Consider the following 20387-nt stretch of genomic DNA (forward strand, 5'->3'; position numbering starts at 1 on the left):
CCGGTTGTGGGGACTGTGGGCTTTCGATAGTATCAGTCCTGGCACCCGCCATGTGCTCAGTGGTACTGACCGCATGCACCTGCCCAGCAGGTCTGGAAAGTGAACAGAAGTGCGTGTCTGACTAACCTTACAGATGTAGCTTAGGCTAAGGTCCAAGGCAGTCTCTGGGGGGCTGTCCTGCTGCTGACTCCAGCTCAGGTTTATGTCGTTTTTAAGCACTCTAAGGTAAGACAAAAACAAAAGGAAGGACATGAGAGGAGGTGGACGCAAGGGGAGAACTGAGGCGGGGGGGGGGGGCGCTGCTCAAGAGCAGGGAGCCTGTGGATGGCCCATGCAGCCTGGGGCACTCATGCCCTGTGTGCACGGGTCCTCTACTGCAGCGTAACAAATCACCCCAACACACAGAGGCTTAAAAACAACAAATATTTATTATGTCATGCAGCTTCTGAGAGTCAGGAATCTGGGAGCGGCTTAGCTGGGAGGCCAGGGCTCAGGGTTTCTTGGGACGTTGCCTCCAAAATGTTGGGGGTGGGTCTGCTGTCATGTCAGGATGGAATGGGCTGGAGGAACTGCTTCCAAGCTCACTCATGTGCCTGCCAGCAGGCTTCCAGGTCCTTACACGGGGAGTCAGGGTTGGGGGGCTCTCCACAGGCTTCCTCAACTCCGCGGCCAGCTTCCGCCAAAGTGAGTGATCCGAGAGAGGGGAGAATGAGAGACAGAAGCCGCAGCCTTTATAAGCTGGTCTTGGAGGGGACATCACCATCACTTCTGCTGATCTCTACGGTCTGCACAGGCCATCCAGACTCCGTGTGGGAGTGGGAGCCACAAGGGGGAGGAATGCCAGAAGGTGGGGATCCCTGGGGGCCGGCTCCCAGCTGCTGCCATTCCAGCCAGGCCTCTGCATCTGCTTCTCAGGAACTCAAAGACCAGAAGATCCTACTCCATTGCCCCGAAATAGTCTCCCTCAAGAAATTTCTTTGTTGGGCGTCTGGGTGGCTCAGTCGGTGAAGTGAGGGGCTGAAGTCAGTGAAGTGAAGCTGCCTTCGGCTCAGGTCATGATCCCAGGGTCCTGGGATTGAGCCCCACATCAGGCTCCCTGCTCAGCAGGGAGCCTGCTTCTGCCTCTGCCTGCTGTTCTCCCTACTTGTGCTGGCTCTCTGTCTCTGTCTCTCTCTCTCTCCCTCGCTCTCTCTGTGTCAAATAAATAAAATCTTAAAAAAAAAAGAAACAAGAAAAAAAGAATAGCCTCTGTCCATAGCGGTATAGTGACTCTTTGCATGTGCGGAAAAGTACGCCACATGGTAGCTTACGTGGGGGCTAGTTTCCAACGTCAGTCAGTAATATGGGGAAATTCGAAGTAGAAATGATCTTTGAGAACCCCTCCACAGGTCTCACACTAACATGCTGTCTAGCGACACGGCTAGTTTTGCCCAGTGCAAGACAAATCTGGTTGCGCTCAGAGGAAGTTAGAGCTTAGGGTCATAGGAAAACAACAACAACAACACCTCTTTAAAGACTAGAGTCACACTCAGAGTGGCAAGGGCCTTCCGGTGGGAGGGCCATCAGGGGATAGCAGAGCTGCACCACGCTTGCACAAACTTCCCAGACGTCCACTCGCTGGACAGAAGACAGTAGCATCCGTCTCACTAAATGATTCTCTCTCTGGTCCAGTGTACACTGCTGATTGTTGGACACTGTTGAGGTGAGCTTGCGACAAGGCTCTGTGTGTCGTCTCATCCACTTCTCCACTCTTACCAAATGGCTTGGAGCTCCCGAGAACAGCGGGCTCTCCGCAAACGAAGGTATGGAGTACAGCAACCCTGCTGACCAGGGCAGCCTTGACGGTAGCCACCTGACTGCTGACAAAGGGGCAGCCCTCTGTTCTAGCAGGCTCCAGGAAGAGTCTCTGGTCTTCTTTACTTGACACTGGTGCTGCTTCTCAGAGGGGAAGGAGGAGAAATCCAGCTCCAGGCACTAGGGGAATTGGTGACCACGCACGGAAGTCAGGGCGGGGGCAGTGGGTTAGGACTGAGCTGGGCCATTCTTCCAGAGTTCAGCCTTTATTAGGGCCAGGGAATGGGTGAGGCTGCGTGTGCACATCTGGGCACCTGCTGGGTCCATGTCCATGCAGGAGGGGTGTTCTGGTCCGCTCCAGCCTGTGAGCAGGCGTGGGGGCCAGAAGCTTGAGTGGGAACACGTTCAGACTTCCCCAAGGGTGGGGGCGGGCACAGAACTGACTGTGACTCTGCTGAAGAGGAATAGGCTTTCCGACAGGCTGGCGCTGCCAGAGGCAGCAGGAGTGTGGAAAACGTGAGCTGGGGAGGGAAGTGTGTCTGTGGCAAGTGGAGAGGCCCGACAGACTCCCAATGCGTGCTCCAGCATTTCCAGCACCACCTCTCCTTGGGCACAGCAGGCAATGTAACGGGGTCCTCTGTCCCTTCCCTTTCTGAGGCTCTGAGGAACCACTTCACTGGACCAGCTGCATCTGTGACTGCTATTCTGGGATGTGGCACCCACTGATGCCCAGGCCTCCATCTCCACACTCCGAGCGGGAGGCCCCAGAGCACAGGCCTTCACAGCCTAGCCACCCCGTGCCCCTCCTTGACTTCGCAGGTTAAGAGCAAGGTGACGGTCCCACCACTGGACTCCATCGACAAAGCACGTTTTCTGTCCCAGCCCTGCCCCTCAGCCCCGACCTCCAGCTGGCTGGGTTCGGGCTCAGCCTGTGTCCAACACCCGGGAGCTGGAGGTTGGGTTATGATGACACTGTTCTACACTCACAAGTAATCTTAAGAGGGGCATGTCACTGACCTCTACCCCCGTTTCTAGATTCGTTTTCCCCAAGGGTTGAAAACCGTACTAAGTTACAGTCTGTAGGGTACACTGACATTCTCAGTAGGGGGATGGTAAGACAGGCGGATGATCACAGCACCTCTATAACCGTGAGCCATCCTCAAGGCACCCAGGGGTCGGGGCCCCACCCTGCAGGCAATGCTCTCCCCTGGGCTTGTACTGCTGAACCAGACTGGACCCGTCCAGGCCCTACGAGCTGAGGTCAATGCAGCGAAGGCGAATCGATGCTGAGCTAATGGGAAGGGAAAGAAGTACGTTTTACCTGGGTCAGATTACAGTGTCCTGAGATGGCCAATGACCAGCCTCCCCCACACTGGATAGGATACCCTTTCAATGGATTAACTGTCATGGAGTTACCCCTTTGGCCTCTGCACCAGGCTGCCCTTTCAGAGAACAGAGTGGATGGAGGTTCCCAGCACCTGCCTATGGCAGTTTGGTGGGCCAGTCCTGTGTATCCGACTTGGACTTTCAGCTGGGCTTTTGTAAGCTGGGAGCAGCCTTGGAAGACCAGCTGTTGGTGACCAAGGGCCTTCCCCGCCTTCCAAGGTGAGACGGGGGCCCGTGATGGAGAGTGTCTGCGTAGCCGTGCGGCACAACCCCCTCAAGCTTTCGCCTCTGCTTCCTGGTCGGGTGTTCGGCTCTGGTCCCTCTTTTGCCCCCAGAGACCCTCATGATTCCTCCCTCCCCAGTCCTGTCACCGGGCAGAGGGCTACTGTGTTTGCAATGAGGTGGACATCGCACGGTCCAGCGGGAGAAAGTCTGCATGATTTCAAAGAAGACCTTGAAGCATTCGATGAGATGGTGATGGGTTTCAAGGAAATCTGAGATTAAGAACAAACGGTGAAAGAAAGACAGTCTTTCCCACAGACACTAAAAAGACAGCCCAAGTGTGGGGCCACGTGCAGTGATATCTCCACCCCTCATTTCCAACCTTGGCCAATGTGAGGGCTCTGTGGGTGCCCTGGAGGGGCCCCAGAGCACCTGTTCTCCAAGGAGCCCTAGATCAGGACATCCCTGGAAGTCTGCAGAGCAGTGGGTGACGTGGAGCCAGCTGGCATGGGATGAACTTGAGCTTGGTCAGGAACAGGATGAGGAAGACACTGGGGAGAAGGCAGCCTGCCCTGATGTTCCTCTTGTGGTCCATGTGTCTATGAAGGATTCCATTCCCCCAGTGGAGGAGATACCAGAACCTTCCCAGATCTTCCTGAGCAGTTAGAAGAGCTTTCTTCCGACCCTATGACTTCCAGAGCCTCCCCAACTGCAGAGGCCAGCGGGCAGCCCGGGTAACCCACCCAGGCATCTCTGCTACCTCACATCTCGGGAGAGGGCACCAGAAGGGTCTCCAGGATGTGTTTGCATTTCAAAAAGAGGCTGTGTTCAGGCAGAAAGACCTCCACAGGGCCACAATAAGCAAGTCAGCCCTGAAGCCATCGGCCAGCTCCTCTGGGCCAGTTCTGAGGCCTCTCCGGGGAAACGGGGCCAACAACATGAGGCCCAAGGGAAGAGGAAGGGTGTCCAAACGGCACGTCTGGTGATGTGACTGACCACGCGGCTCTGACGACACTCTGGGACCACATGGGTTTGCCTTCTTCTCACACAGGGCAAACTGCCTGGTTGAGCTGGAAGTCTGCGTGCCCGGCTTTGTGTTCACAAGAATTTGAGGTGGCAGATTTACACAGCCATTGTTCTGATGCCCACCTGTGCCCCCCAACCCCCACCATGGCCTCCAGAGAGGATGGATTTGTCCCGGACGACGCACAAGGAGCAGGAAGCCATGGAATCCTGGGGGAAGGGAGAAGGGCGGGGGAGAAAGTGGCGCTTTGCAGGGCGTGGAGTAAATTGGGTGGTTATAAGCCTCTGTCTGCAGTGGCACCTCCCACTTTCCAGGTGGACACCAAGTGCTCATCAGGACAGTTAGAAATAGCTCTTCCAAACCCCACAGGCTCCTCAGCCCCCCTCCCACCTGCATTTGTTTTTCTAAGTGTAATTCTTCCCCTGACTCCTTCTAGAAGGCGGTGTGATTGAAGCTCTGTGTTGGGGAAGAGGCAAGCGGCTTATTATACCAGATGTGGAGCTCCGCGGGAAGGGAGAGGGGCAGGAGCAAGGCAGGAGCGAGGCAGGCTGGCACATGCGTGGGGTATTTATAGCTGAGCAAGTGTGGTTTGGTCTGGTTTGGTTTGGCAAACAATTACTAAACACAGTCGTGGAACAGGTTCTTATGAAAGTGTTGGCCTTCCCTGTGTAGGAACACCCACCTGCCCGCCACAGCAAGGAAAAGGGTCCCTACACCTCCTGGGGCCCAAAGATTTGTCACCAGAACAGGGGTGCTGGGCTCCCGTGTAACAGCCTGTCCAGGGCTCTAAACACCCTGTTAAATCTTCTCAAAGAATCATCAAGAGAGAGTTTGAATGTAATATAATTTGTAGAACAAGTTTATAATATGCAACACTTTTACAACCTAGACCTAATCACTGTCCACCCAATAATAGTCATTTACATATTGTATGGCTCTGTTCCTAGAGGGCAGGGACAATGGGCATGCAAATTAGTACCCACCCCCCAACCCAGCCCAGTGCACAAAGGGGGCACCCACAAAACAAAATGGGCCATTGTGGAAATTACATGCAAGATTGTGCCTTGCTGGCCATGAGTTGTTATTAGGTAATGGGCCAAAATTGAGGCTTGGAGGTAGACCAGAGAGATTGGGACATGTCCTGGAAGAGGAGGAGCGGGGAGGGCTCTGAGTCACTGAGGGGCAGGAACAGATGTCAGCCCAAGCAGCAGGACCCACCCGTGCCTCGTTCTTCTGTCTCCTGAAGCTGGGAGCAGGGTCAATTACTGGAACGTTCGCCATTCGTGGTGTGATGCCCATATCCATGGGTACTCGTGTGTGGTTGTTCTAGAATCCCTCAGATGGCTTCAGCATGGGGGCTAAAAGCCTGAGTTTGGGAAATTTTTTTTACTCCCCCCAAACGCACACAATTTCAAATACTAATCAGAGAGAATCTTCCATTTTTCTAACTCACAGTGCTTATGGAGTTGAGGATACAGACCACAAACAATAATGAGATGGATAGTTTTGTACAACGAATGGCCCGTTATGCTGTATTACCTTTCTAGAATAGGAAATACTTGAATATTTTTTAGCATGAATACACGTTGAGAAGAATGCATCTTTCTCGGCTAATGTTTCGTTTTGTTTTGTTTTACCATTTTGACGGAGGTGTAACTGATAGGGAAAAACCTGTATGTATCTAAGGTGGACAAGTTGAGGGGCTGGAGGGGAGATACACAGTGTCGAAGGAATGGAAAAGGACAGCGAGGAAGGGGAAGTACTCACCTCTCACCGGGCTGACTGGGGTCCGGCGCAGGGCTGCAGGCTCCCAAGCTGTGGAATGTTTCCATGACCTCTTGCAGCGAGGGGCACCACCATCGCTTGTCTCCATCTGTCAGGCCAAGGAGTGCAGAGGGTCAGGGACAGCGGATGGATACAGCACACTACTCCCATGGGAGGGCAGGGTGTGACAGCCCCTGGACAGCTTAGCCCAAGACGACCTGTTTCTGCCTTGTCGGGCACCGCAGGTGTTTTCTGAAGGAATCCAGCAACCAGGGGTTTTGAGACATGCGTTGGAGCTTTGGGAACCTGGTCGTTCATTCTCCTGTCTTTAAGCTCTGGCCACCTTGAAGTGCAAGGGCCCAGGGATGACGGTGCCCTGACCCGCTCCATCAGGCAGCCGTCGGGGTGCTGAGCTGCCCAGAGCGGAGCCCGATGAAGAGACCTAAACCACAGGCCTCAGAACCGCGAGACGCGGAAGACACAAGTCTCAGCAGCCCCGGGCCCTTCGCCGCTAAGGGCTGAGGCCAGCTCTGGGCCTCGTGCTAACTAGGCGCTGTCCTTGCAGCAACAGCGGGGTGTTGACAGGTCCAGGATACCAGCCCAGGGCCCTCCCCACAGCCTAGGACGTGTCTCCGCAGCCAGCCTGAGCTCAAGGTAGCACTGTCTCTTGACTAGTCTGACAAAACATGACCGGTAATCTGACCTCACCAACAGTGAAGGAAAACCTTCCGGACTCGGGGCTTTCTTCTGTCAGACTACTTAAGGACATTTTTCAGAACCAGGAAACTAGAAAAACAAAAACCAGTGTGGAGGATCCTATTTCCCAAAGATGGCTGCAATCCCGTCTGCCTCCCACAGGCTTCTGACCTCTCCACACCCCACCGAAAGGCGGAGTCCACGTCTCCACACCAGTCCTTCCTCTACAGCATCTTACTGATTGATATACGGGCCTCTCTTCTCTGTCTCCCCATTAGAACGTAAATTCCATGAGGGCAGGGCCCACTCTGCACGCGGAGTGCCTGGAGGGTGGGGAGGGAAACTGAAGACCAGCTGGCAATGTCAGGGATGTTGACGGATGTCGACTTTGACAGATGAGGCGGAATCAAGAGCTTGGAAATGGGGTGAAATAGGCTGTTAGCAGCAGGTGGTTGGCCCTAACCATTCTGGGGGTAAGAGTTCCCTCCGAAAGGCCCACTTCAGTGGGTCCTCCCGTGTGCTGGAACCATTCCAGGAGCCTGGGATAAAAAGGTGGCAGGGTTTAGGCGGGGAAGACCTTGACCTCAGGGAGCTCACAGTCTAGGAGAGAGGGGAGCCAGGCAGAGAAATAAATACAGGAGAGTGTATTCAAAAGCAAAGCAGGTGAAAGGTGCAGAGCCTACTCAGAGGAGCCTACTCCAGTTCACTGGAGGCTGGGGGTGGGGGGTGGGGCGGGGGTGAGGGTGCAAAGGAACATGGCACAGGTCACAGGAAAGGAAGCAGGTAGCCAGCAAAGGGACAGAAACGACCATGGCAGAGAAGCATAGAAGAGCATGGCAGCTCAAGGTGAGAAACAAAGCATCCTCAACACCTGGAGAAGTTGTGGCAACAGTCTGGTATGGCTGTCAGAGGGTCTCTGAACCCCGTCCAAGGCCCTCTCTTCCGCTGGCATCCGGTGTCTCTCTCTTTAGAAATGTATATGGGTCGGGGCTCACCCAACAAGTAATTAGACTCTGGGAGGAGGAAAAACTTTCTTGTTTGTTTTTTTTTCCTCTCAGGCAACTTAACAAGTAAGAGTAATGATACCCCTTGCCCGCTTCACAAACGAGCTGAGAAGAATGAAGTCTGCAAAACACAATGAGATTCCACTAGAGAGAGAGAGAGAGAGAGAGAGAGCGCTGTTTACCAGGCCCCTTGGGGGATTGTGCACGTTCGCACACGCACGTGTGGGCGGGCTGATGAACTTTCCAGGGAGGGAGGATGTGTGTGCAAAGAGAATTGGCCTAGGGTGAGGCCCTGGAGACCCAGCTGGGGTGGGGAGGGGGGACAGCCTGCCAGCAGTGTAGGACCCCAAAGGGTGCTGTGCACGGCTGCCCTCAACCTCCCTCCTCAGCCCGTGCAGGTGCATCTGCTGCTTGTTTAAAGCCCCTTGGGAGCAGAGGCTGCGGGTGCCGGCTCCAAAGGTGGAGCCGAGCGCTGTCCCCTTCCCTGCCCCCACCTGGGAATGGCTCTGCACCACTGCTTGACCCCGGCTGACAGGTGAGGAGAAGTTTCAGAGCAAGGGGCCTGGGCTGCCTCGGGATGTATCAGGCCCCATCAACAGCACTGTAAATTGGTTAAGTGATGAGGACAACGAGGATGACGACAGGCGCGGGAGAGCGCGTAATTAACACTGCTTGTAACTAGGCCATGCTCTCAGCTTCTCCTAAGCACGGTGTGTCCAGAAGGGGGGTTTTCCGGAGAGCTGACACAGAACAGAACTCAGCCAGGCTGCCAGCTCTAGCTCCCTCCCTCTGCTCCTCCACACCCACACCACAGTCCCTGGAGGCCATTCCCCAGGGGAGCAGTGGGGGCCCTGTGCCTTTTTAAATGCCAGTGCTGGCAGCCCTGAGCTCCCGGGCTCTGCTTAGAGGCTGAGAGTCTGGAAGCGGCCCTCTGGGTGGTTCTCCTGGGATGGAACCCATGCTCTGGGGGAAGGCAGGGGAGGAAAAGCACGGGGCCTAAAATAAAAGTGACTTTTCCATCTGTGCCTCAGAAGAAGCGTTACTTCACGTAACACCACCGCCTCCGCTCTCCTGGCACCACTGTCAGGGAATGGGAAAACCACACACACATCCCAAGAACCTCCCTCGGCTTGACGTGCTGGCCCAGCAGCTCCCCTCCACAGGCCTCCATCACCCCTTCCCACACAGCAGATCCCGTTCTGGGCCTTAGAGGGTTGATGACAGGGAACAGGGTCTGCACGACTCTGGTCTCTTTCTCCCCCTCCCCGGAACCCCAAATCGAATGGCTAATGAATGTTCAGGGTGGCTGCCTTGGGAGGGCCAACCATCTGCCTGGGTCCTGATTCTTGACGCCATCTTGACCCCACAATTCTCCAGGAGGGGTGTCCCCATCAGCCGTAATAGGGAGGTGCTTATTCCTCAGGAAAAGTAAGCAACTACCTCATCAGACTTGAGCCCAGATCCCAACTGGAGCGTGGGCCTCACGACTTTGAGGGGAAGCTTACTATCTGTTGAACATAATCAAACCCAGTTAAGAAGACCCAATTGGCTTTATTAAGCCATTCTGCCATTAGGCAGGACCCCACCTAGCAGGGATCGGGGAGCTCCAAGGAGTTGAACAAAATGGAAGGGTTTTAATAGGAAGGAGGGTGGGGCAAGAATGTTATTATCGAAAGAAAAGAGGATTGTTCCCTGCAAGGTAACCTTCCCTTAGGGGGAAGGGTAGGGGGTCTTGTTATACAGATAGATTACCTCATTGACGTCTATCAGAAAATGCCTGGGGGCGCCTGGGTGGCTCAGTGGGTTAAAGCCTCTGCTTTCGGCTCAGGTCATGATCCCAGGGTCCTGGGATCGAACCCCACATCGGGCTCTCTGCTCAGCAGGGAGCCTGCTTCTTCCTCTCTCTCTGCCTGCCTCTCTGCCTACTTGTGATCTCTGTCTGTCAAATAAATAAATAAAATCTTTAAAAAAAAAAAAAAAAGAAAAGAAAATGCCTGACAGACTTACGAGGGTGGGGAGGGAGGCAGAAACTGTAGTTAGGTTAGGTTTTAAGCCCCGGTTTGGGGACTTGGCCTAAGTGTTGCCATCCTGGGTCTGTGGTTTTCTTTTTAACAAGTCTTACATTTTTAAAAAAAAGATTTATTTGTTTATTTGAGAGAGAGAATGGGAGTGAGTGCACATGCTGGAGTGGGGGAGGGCAGAGGGAAAGGACATCCAAGCAGACTCCGCCCTGAGCACGGAGCCAGGACTCCATCCCATAAGCCATGAGATCAGGACCTGAGCAAAACAGGTTAAGAGTCAGACACTTAACCGACTGAGCCACCCAGGCACCCCTCTCACCATTTCTTGTCCTCCCAATTGTGGTTACTCAACTTCCCTCTGACCTTCTGTATTTAAATTTACACGTGTCTCAATATCACTGGCTTTAGGCAATCAGCTTCAGCCTGTCATTTAAACTTTTCACTGCTCAGTAAACAGTAACTGGACACCAGGCATTCTTCTAAATGCTGGGGGCCCAGCAGTGAACAAAAGAGACAAAGTCCTGGTCTCATGGAGCTGATGGTTGAGCAGGGAAACCGACAAAACACATGAAGAATAAACACACCAAATGAAGCCAGGTGTTATAAATGGCTGGGAATGAAAGGCAGTTGGGGTGCTGTGGGGGTGGAGGCAGGGGGAGCTAGAGACAGAAGGAGGAGCCCTGGGTGCACCCTGAGGCCAGGCCGCCATTCCTTGTTTTTTGGGCCCAGCCAGGAACCCAGGGTGCCAGAGGGGTGCGATGCCCAGGGGTGAGAGGCTAAGGACAGAAAGCAGGAGGCAGACCCACGTGAGACAGGGAAAGAACTTTTTGCTCCTCTCCCTGTTTCTGTTCTTGCTAGGAACTGCAGCCCCACCTTGCACACACCTTAGAGTACAAATAACATAGGTCCTAACTGTAAAGGTCAAGGTGTGCATGATTTCTTTGGAGTTTTCCGGCATAGTCGATAACATCCAAGGAGGGACTGGGTGGGGTCCTCAGGTACCTATTCCAGACTCACACCTTAGACATCTTGACACTAAGATCCCATGGCTCCTGGGCATAAGTGACTTGTGGAGGACCTCTGGACCCTTGTCCTTGTTCTCACCAGTTCCTGGGTTCCTGAGAGTACATGGGCACCATCCTCAATGAAAAGCCCAGAGCCCAAGCAAAGGATAGACTCTCTCTCCTCTCCCTTCTGAGCCCCTCGCACAACCCATCTGGTATACTCTATGACTGATGCTATTGGATCAACTCTGCTCTCACTTCCTCCTGGCTCACTTTGATTTCTATCCTGTTCAAAGCCAACAACATTCCCGACTGGCCCTGTGGAACCCCCTCTGGGTCCTCGGGCCCTGCCTGCCCTCACCACACCCACCCTGCCTGGAAGCAAGTGGTCTCAGGAGGATGGAGCGATGTGATCGAAGGAATCCCTGTATGTGGTAAATACACAAAATTCCATCAAGTCCGTACTTTAAAAACGTGCGCATCTCATTGGCCCAACTACAATGTAAGCAGGGGAAGGAGTCTGGCATTGTCCCGGGCCTGGCTCTGCCTCTCACCAGGGACAGAAGCATGCCTGGGGCCGGATAAGCTTCAGACCCAGTCGCTCTTCTAGCCTCCCATCCCCACTGGCTCCTTCTCCAGACGGCTATACCCACATTCTTTCCAGTCTTCCTTTTGTTCTTTCTGCCATGCAACCCATCCCAATGACCCCTTCGCTTTCCCTTTCCTACCTGCTCACCCTGAGCTAAGGCCCTCCTGCTGGTGCCCCTACAACCCCATGCCTGCCTTGTTGTAATCCAGCCGACACCCCCCACCCCCACACCCTCACACACACACATGCACCCCAAAATCCACCCACCACACACACACCCTCACACACACATGCACCATATCCACCCACCACACACACACACACACACCCTCACACACACATGCACCCCCAAATCCACCCACCATGCACACCTCCCCCATAGACACCCATTACACACTCACAGACATATAAACCCACACACCCCCCACCACACACACACACCCCTATACATGCACACCATATACTACAGATACACACAACACCCATCTACACACACACTTGTGCACACCTATACCACACCCATACTATGCACACACCCCCATCTGTACACATACTGCACATATCATGACACACACCAGACATACAGTACACACACACACACACACACACACACACACACACACAGCACCCATCCAGCTCAACCACACCCCCACCCCGCCCTGACACAGAGTCCTTGTCAGCCCCTGGTCCTTTTGTTCACGGGTGTGAGGGTGTGTATAGGGTAGGTGAGGCCGTCCCCAGGCCACCTCTTCTCTCTCCTGCCCTCTGTAACTGACACCACTGCCTGGTGTCACCTAACACCATAGAGCATTGCTGGCCCCCCTGTGTAGGACAGACTTGCATTGTGCCAAACCACCGAACCGCCAGAGCTGCTAGAACTAGGTTCTGCTGAAAAATAAAAAGACCAAAAACAAAACAGAAAACCTACCTGGGCTTAGATAAGCTAGAATTTTATTTCTTTCTGCTGAAAAAGTCTAGAAGCAGGTGGCCCACACTGGTGCAGGGACCTGACTGATCTGTAGGATCTTGGGTGCCCTTCTGCTCTGCCCTTCTCAGCATGTGCCTCTCCTTAAGATCGCCTCATGGTCCAGGATGGCTGCCAGAGGCCCAGCTGTTGTGTCTCTACTCTAGGCAACCACTTCCTCACTTTCCTACCTCAGGATGCACTATTGGGTTATTTTTAATGATACAAGGCCCCCTCAGTATGACTCAGGAAGGCAGGAGCAAACCACCCTCTCACATTTAAAAAGCAAGAATCTGAGACGGATTTAGAGTCAATCAAGAGCTTCCCAGTAATGTCCCTGAATGCATGGCCCTTCAGGATTTCTCTCACTTTGGATTTCTGAACCTGAGATTTCTGGAATATTCCTGATGTCTACCTAAAATGAAACAAAAGATACCAAACGCTGACAAGGCTGTGGAGCAACGGGAACTCTCATTTTTTGCTGGTGGGAATGCGAAAGAGCCCTTTTGGAAGACCGTCTGGTGGTTTCTTACAAAACTAAAAACACTCTTGCCATACAATCCTGTAATTGTACTCCTTGGTATTTACCCAAATGAACTGAAAATGTATGCCCACACAGAAAGCCGCACAGGAATGTTTACGGCAGCTTTACTCGTAGTTGTCAAAAACTGGAAACTACAAAATATCCTTCAGTAGGTGAATGGCTAAGCAAACCGTGGTACATTCAGGCCGTGGATTACTACCGAGTGGCAAGAAGAAATAAGCTCGGAAGCCACGAAGAGGCACGGAGAAACCTCCAATACATATTGCTAAGGGAAAGGAGCCTGTCCCAAAAGTCCACATACTGCATGATTCCAGCTAGATGACGTTCTGGAAAAGGAAAACTCTAGAGACCACTAAGAGATCCGGGGCTACCAGGGTTTGGACGGGGAGGGGAAGGAATGAACAGGGGGAGCACAGAGGATGTTCAGAGCAGCGAGACTACTCTGTATGATACAGGAATGATGGACACACGTCATACATTTACCAAAACCCACAGAATGTACACACACAGAGTGAACACTAATATTATTTAGATTTACTTATTTGAGACAGAGAGAGAGAGAGAGAGAGAGAGAGCAGGGGAAGGGGCAGAGGGACAAGCAGGCTCTCTGCTGTGCATGGAGCCCAGCGCATGTGGGACTTGATCTCAGGACCTTGAGATCATGACCTGAGCCAAAATCAAAAGTTGAACGCTTGACTGCCAGAGCCACCGAAGCGCTCCAGAGTAAACCCTAATTTCAACAATAGCCTTCAGTTAATGATAATGTATCAATAGTGCCTCATCAATCCTAACACCATACAAATGCAAGATGTCAATAGAAGAAACTAGTGTGCGCTGGGGGCGGTGCTGGTAGGCCGAGGGAGTCATAAGGGAACTGCTTTCTGATCAAATATTCTGTAAGCCTAAAACTGTTCTAAAACAACAGCAACTGGGGCACCTAGGTGGCACAGTGTGTTGAGCATCTGACTCATGGTTTCAGCTTGGGTCTGATCTCTGGGTTGTGGGATCAAACCCCGTGTTGGGCTCTGTGCTCAGCCTGGAGTTCGCTTGGGATTCTCCCTCTCCTTCTGCACCTTCTGCTCATGCTCACTTTCTCCTAAATAAATAAATCTTTAAACAACAACAACAAAAATAAGGAACTCTTGAGAAAAGGGAATAGCGGAAAAGGTCTCCCTCCCACTACAGCAGTGTTGGTGGCCCCTCCCCGCCATCTAAGAGATCTTAGATGGGGTTCGCTGCATTCTGGGTCAAGGACTCAGCTGAGAACCGAATGCAGTGGTTCTCAGACTTGTGCACACATTCTGGAATCTCTTTGGGAGCAGCTTCACAAGCTATTGTCAGCTGTCCCCCACAGTGCCCCACTACTGTGGTTTAATTAGCCTAGCTTGGGCTCTAGAATTAAAAAAGAAATCCCAAGGGATTCTGAAATGCAGCTACATTGGGAAACTACTGAGCTAATGAAAGCTGTGGCCCTCACTCCAGAACGGCACACAGGGACCCAGCCACACATGCTCTGGGGAATGACTGGGGTGGGATGGGTGTGGGGAGGAGCCCACGGAAGGCAGCCCCAGCTCCCTGCACACCCACAGCTTTCAGCCTTGCTCTCAAGGTGCAGGAGCTCAGAGGTCCTCAGCCCCCCTGTTTACTGCAATCATCTGGGGGAGGTTTTAAAATGCCCCTCCCTGGGCTGTACTCCAGGCCAGTCTCCGAGGGCAGGACCCCAGCCTTGGTCCTTTTTAAAGCTTAGATACAGCTGAAAACTGGGGCTAGAGGCTGTGTCCTAGTGGAGCCTTGAAGATTTTTGATCAGGGTCTGAGAGACTAACATGAAGAAGTGCTCACCATATTACTGCGTGAGGTTTATGCACTTGGCCAAAGTCCTCATAACCTGGCTCTCTCTCTGCCTGACTGCACATGAGAAGCACCTGGGAGCTTTAAAAGTTCATGCCAGAGGGCACCTGGGTGGCTCAGTGGGTTAAGCCTCTGCCTTCGTCTCAGGTCATGATCTCAGAGTCCTGGGATCGAGCCCCACATCGGGCTCCCTGCTCAGCTTGCCTCTCTCTGCTCAGCTTGCCTCCCCCTCTCTCTGCTTGCCTCTCTGCCTGCTTGTGATCTTGATCTCTCTCTGTCAAATAAAAAAATTAAAAAAAAAAAAAAAAAAAAAGTTCATGCCAGGCACTGTCGTCACCGTGTTGGAGGTGCTGACCCACCTGGCAGAGACACGAGGGAGACGCTGGCCGGGCTGGGGTATCACACACACACCTGTTCCTCACAGGGCCAGCAGATCCCGCTTTCTGACCTTGGACAGCTGGACAGCATGTCTGGAGTCTGGCCCGCGCACACAGCTTCAAAGTCGCCTGACAGCACAGGATCAGAGGGGCTGGTGGGAAAAGATGTTGATGTCTCGCTGCGGACAAGGCACACATTCCCGACACTCAACTGCACAGCCAAAGAATACAGCCCGCGTCTACTGCATCCCGGCTGCTGGAGCCACCAGGAACTCAAGAGAAGGTAAAACGAAGGCAAGCAAAGCCACAGGCCCTGCACTCTAGAGCACAGACAGCAAGACAGAGAAGAAGATAAAGTGATAAATGAGCTAGAACCGGGGGTCCGCGTCCCCCAGGAGGCTGTGGGTCATGAAAATTGTGTGAAGCTTGGGCTTTCCAGCCCCCTGGTTAGGAAAAGGGAAAATCACAGTATCTACTTGGAGGCTTTTGCTGTGGTGATTAAATGAGATATGCTGGGCCCAGCACTCAGGGTCTGGCACAAGCTCTCTAGAAACGTGAGCTATTATTTTCAAGGAAACAACTTTTACGATCACATAACAAAATATGTTTTTAAAATGAGGATCAATTCTGAAGTTGAATTACTGTTATTGTCACGTTCCAACTGGAGACTTTGAAGGGGCTGGGCCCAGCAAATGACAGCTCTGAGGGGGCCAGGCTCTCCAAGGTGGTCCTCACAGGGTTTGCCCGCTCCTTTGGGTCTGCACCGTGTTCTCGCAGTACCAGTGTGGGGATTAAGAGTGTAGCTGGATCCCAGCTTGCCTCCTTGGCCCAGGGAGAGAGGCACCTGCTCTGTGAAGTGAGGAGTGAAGGTCATCCTCACATGAACGGAGGGCTTGGGCTCTGGGCCCCGTACAGGAGTGCTCCTTGCACGTGGATGGCCACCACTGCTACCATGGGACATGGGATCCCAGGCTGTGTGGAGCCCAAGGGGCAGCTGTTCTCAGCAGGGCCTCTATCCTGGGAGGCTGCCGGACGCTCTGGATGGGTTGCTCCAACCACCCCAGAGGGAAACTCTCCCCTGCACCATGAGAGGCAGGTCAGGGGAAGTGAGGACAACCCCTAATGAGACAGTGAAGGGCGCAAAGTGTCAACCGAATAGATAGACTAAGGGATTTTTGACTGCTTAGAAACCACCTGAGAAAAGAAAAACAAAAACCAATCATCTGAGAATAGAGTGAGATAGGAACGGCCAAAACAGAACTAGAGGAACTAAGACGAGGGAAGAGCCAGTGCCTGGGTGGCTCAGTCATTAAGTGTCTGCTTTCGGCTCTGGTAATGATCCCAGGGTCCTGGGATCAAGCTTCCCATCAGGCTCCCTGCTCCACGGGAAGCCTGCTTCTCCTTCTCCCACATCCCCTGCTTGTGTTCCCTCTCTTGCTGCATCTCTCTCTGTCAGATAAATAAATAAAGTCTTTATTAAATAAAAAAAAAAAAAGGGAGCAGAGTATTTGTGCTGCTTGGCTCCTTTGGTTTATCTAGCCATCTCTGAGTCATGTAGAAATACATTTTTGCCCTGCTAATAGCTATCATATTTCGAGTATCCATTCTACACCCAGTGCTCCACCTCTGTTCTTGCTGCCGACCCTGAAAACTCTGAAATTCTGAGTGCTGGCCATTTGAAGGAGGACTTGGTCAGTCGGACAGCCAAGTTCCTTCCGTGTCCTGATGCTGCTGCATGCTGCTGTAGGGGTCTTCCCAAGGGAGTGACTGTCAGACATCCTGTATCCACTTCATCCACCCCATCCTATGCTCTGTCACCCGTCGTGCATCCCCAGGTTCCCACATTATGTCAAAATTCCCAGGAAGGCATCAGCCTGCAGCTCCAATCAATGAATGCTTCTGCTGCTCTCCAAATCTTTTTTTTTTTTTAAGATTTTATTTATTTATTTGACAGAGTGGGAGAGAGATCATAAGGAGGCCAAGAAACAGGCAGAGGGGTGGGGGAAGCAGGCTCCCTGCTGAGCAGAGAGCCCAAAATGGGACTCGATCCCAGGACCCTGAGAGCATGACCTGAGCCAAGGGCAGAGGCTCAAACTACTGAGCTACCCAGGCGCCCCTCCAAAACTTTTTTGATGGTGCATATCCACCATTAAATTTTTTTAAATGTATACCTCTAACAAATACACATTTATAAGCTCTACAAATGTACCTTGATGCTAATATGCCATGTTTGTGATATAACATGTTAAAAAGTGAATTTAAAAAAGATGAGCTAGGGCGCCTGGGTGGCTCAGTTGGTTAAGCGACTGCCTTCAGCTCAGGTCATGATCCTGGAGTCCCGGGATCGAGTCCCGCATCGGGCTCCCGGCTCCACGGGGAGTCTGCTTCTCCCTCTGACCTTCTCCTCGCTCATGCTCTCTCTCACTGTCTCTCTCTTCTCTCAAATAAATAAATAAAATATTTAAAAAAAAAAAAAAAAAAAAAAAAAGATGAGCTATGGGGCGCCTGTCTGGCTCAGTCGGTTAGTTACGGAGCACGTAACTCTTGATCTCATGGCTGTGAGTTCGAGCCCTATGCTGGGTGTGGAGATTACTTTAAAATAAAATCTTAAAAAAAAAAAAAGGAGAGGATGAGCTACTTTTGACACACAAATAAAAAAAGGATGAGGGGCACCTGGATGCTGATCTGCTTAGGTCATAATCCCAGGGTCCTGGGATCGAGCCCTGCATTGGGCTCCCTGCTCAGCGGGAAACCTACTTTTCCCTCTCCCTCTGCCCCTGCTTGTGTTCCCACTCTCCCTGTGTCTCTCTCTCTGTCAAATAATAAATAAAATTTAAAAAAATAAAAAGAAAAGTAAAAAATTAAAAAAATTTAAAAAGGATGAGCTACTATGATTTCCACCTTAAAATACTGGGGGAAAATTGAGCACATCAAACCCCAAATAAGCAGAATTTGAAAGGAAATAAAGATAAGAGCACAAATCAATAAAACAGAAAACAGAAAAACTCGATGAAACCAAAAGCTCGTTCTCTGGGATCAATAAAGTTGATAAACCTGAAACCCAACTGATCTGACTGAAGAAGAAAGAAACACACGTTATTACCAGTATCAGAATGAGAAAGAGATCATCATCACTGATCCAACAGACGTTAAAAAGATAGTAAGGGAATATTATGAACAAATCTCTGCTGATAAATTTGACAACTCAGGTGAAATGGACCAAACTAAAATCTCACTCAAGAAGAAAAAGATAATATAAATAGCCATATATCTATTTTTAACAACTAGATTTGTAAATTAAAATCTTCCCATAAAGAAAACTCAATGCCCAAATGGTTTTACTGGCTAATTTTTACCAAACACTTAAGGAAGAAATAATACCAGTTCTAAATAAACTCTTCCAGAATATTGAAGAAGAAGAAATACTTCCAAACACATTCTATGAAGCCGGTATTCCTGACACCAAAACAGAAAGAGAAAACTATAGACTAATATCCTTCGTGAACATAAACATTAAGAGTTCTCAATAAAAAGTTACCAGATTGAATCCAACAATATATACAAAATTAATACCAAGTAGGATTTAGTCCAGAATGCAAGGATGATTAAACAAACATTCAAAAATCAGTCAGTGTAATTCACCAAATTAAGGGACTGAAGAAGAAAAACCATACAAGCATTTCAAAATCTAACATCCATCCCTGATAAAAGTTCTCAATGAAGTAGGGGTTTATCAAGGATATAGCATACAAGATCAATATGCAAATATCAATTATACCTCAGTACACTATCAACAAACAATTTGAAAATGAAATTAAGAAAATGATTCATTTTTTAAAAAGAGTTTATTTATTTGTCAGAGAGAGAGAGCGAGTACACATAAGCAAGTGGAGACGCAGGCAGAGGGAGAAGCACGCTCCCTGCTGACACAAGGACTCCATCCCAGGACCCTGGGATCGTAACCTGAGCCAAAGGCAGACACTTAACCAACTGAGCCACTGAGGCGACACTTCACAAATACTTTTTAAATATGGCACTAAAAGCACCCACTATAAAATATCAGTGGGGCACCTGACTGGCTCAGTCAGAAGAGCAGGCAAATTTTGATCTTGGGGGTCATATGTTCAAGCCCCACTTGGGTGCAGAGATTCCTAAAACAAAAATAAGTAAGCTTTAAAAAAAATTTAAACATTTACCCTATGACCCAGCCTATCCACTCATAGTTATTTACCCCAAGGGGAAAGAAAGCAGATGTATACACAAAGACCTGCACAAGAATGTTTATAGCAGATTTTAATAGTCCCCGAACTGAAAACAAAACAAACCCAAACTGTCATTAGGGATAGGATATCCATACAGTGAAATAGGGCTCAGCTATTAAAAAGGAATAAAGTACTGATACACACAAAAACATTGATGGATTTCAAAACAATTTTTATCCTGAGTTAAAGAAGCCAGACCCCCTCCCCCAAAAAAGAGTACCTGCTAAAAAAAAAAAAAAAAAAAAAAAAAAAAAAAAAGAGTACCTGCTGTGTGATTCCATTTATATAAAATTCTAGAGAATGCAAACTGATCTGCAGAAACAGAAAGTAGATTAGCGGTTTCCTACAGACAAAGGGGGAACGAGAGAGAAATTAATTACAAAGAGGCACAAGAAAACAACGAGGGCAACGGACATCATTATCTGGATGATGATGACAGTTTTATGGATATATACATATGTCAAGTGTATGAACTGCATGCTTTAAATGTGTACGGGTTAATGTATGTCAATTACACACCTCAATAAAACTTAAAAAAAAAAAAAAGATGGGCTAAAATGTAAATACAGGTGTTAATGCTTCTTCCTGCATCTGATGGTTCATCCCACCTCAAAGGTCCTCCACCCTGGAGACTCTGGTCTAGAAAATCCTGTATGTAGGCTGTGATCTCTCCTGACATCCAGGGGAGAGAGCTGGGAAAGTCCTAGATTAACCCTCGGCTGGAGGTAACTTCAGATGAATACCAACGTGTCGGAAGAAATACGGTGTAAGTAAATCCATAAATACAAAAACATGGATTATGTGGATTGTAGAGTGTATGTGTATTATGTGGCTTTTGCTCCTGAAAATCATCACAAGAAATGATTCTTTTTTTTTTTTTTTTTTT

The 20387-nt window shown here is 50.5% G+C and overlaps 1 protein-coding gene across 1 annotated transcript in view; it reads right to left on the reverse strand.

Moving 5' to 3' along the window:
• Positions 1–20387, reverse strand: part of LOC111155857 (family with sequence similarity 178 member B) — an 86787-nt gene that overhangs the window by 38849 nt on the left and 27551 nt on the right. Inside the window, exons 8-9 of the mRNA XM_022516275.1 lie at positions 6194–6299; positions 127–220 (exon numbers count right to left, since the gene is read on the reverse strand). Coding sequence (XP_022371983.1) covers positions 127–220; positions 6194–6299 — 200 coding nt within the window. The remainder of the gene's footprint in view (positions 1–126; positions 221–6193; positions 6300–20387) is intronic.

Source organism: Enhydra lutris, unplaced genomic scaffold (assembly GCF_002288905.1).
Source record: "Enhydra lutris kenyoni isolate GAN:26980312 unplaced genomic scaffold, ASM228890v2 scaffoldscaffold44, whole genome shotgun sequence".
Classification (NCBI taxonomy): Eukaryota; Metazoa; Chordata; class Mammalia; order Carnivora; family Mustelidae; genus Enhydra; species Enhydra lutris.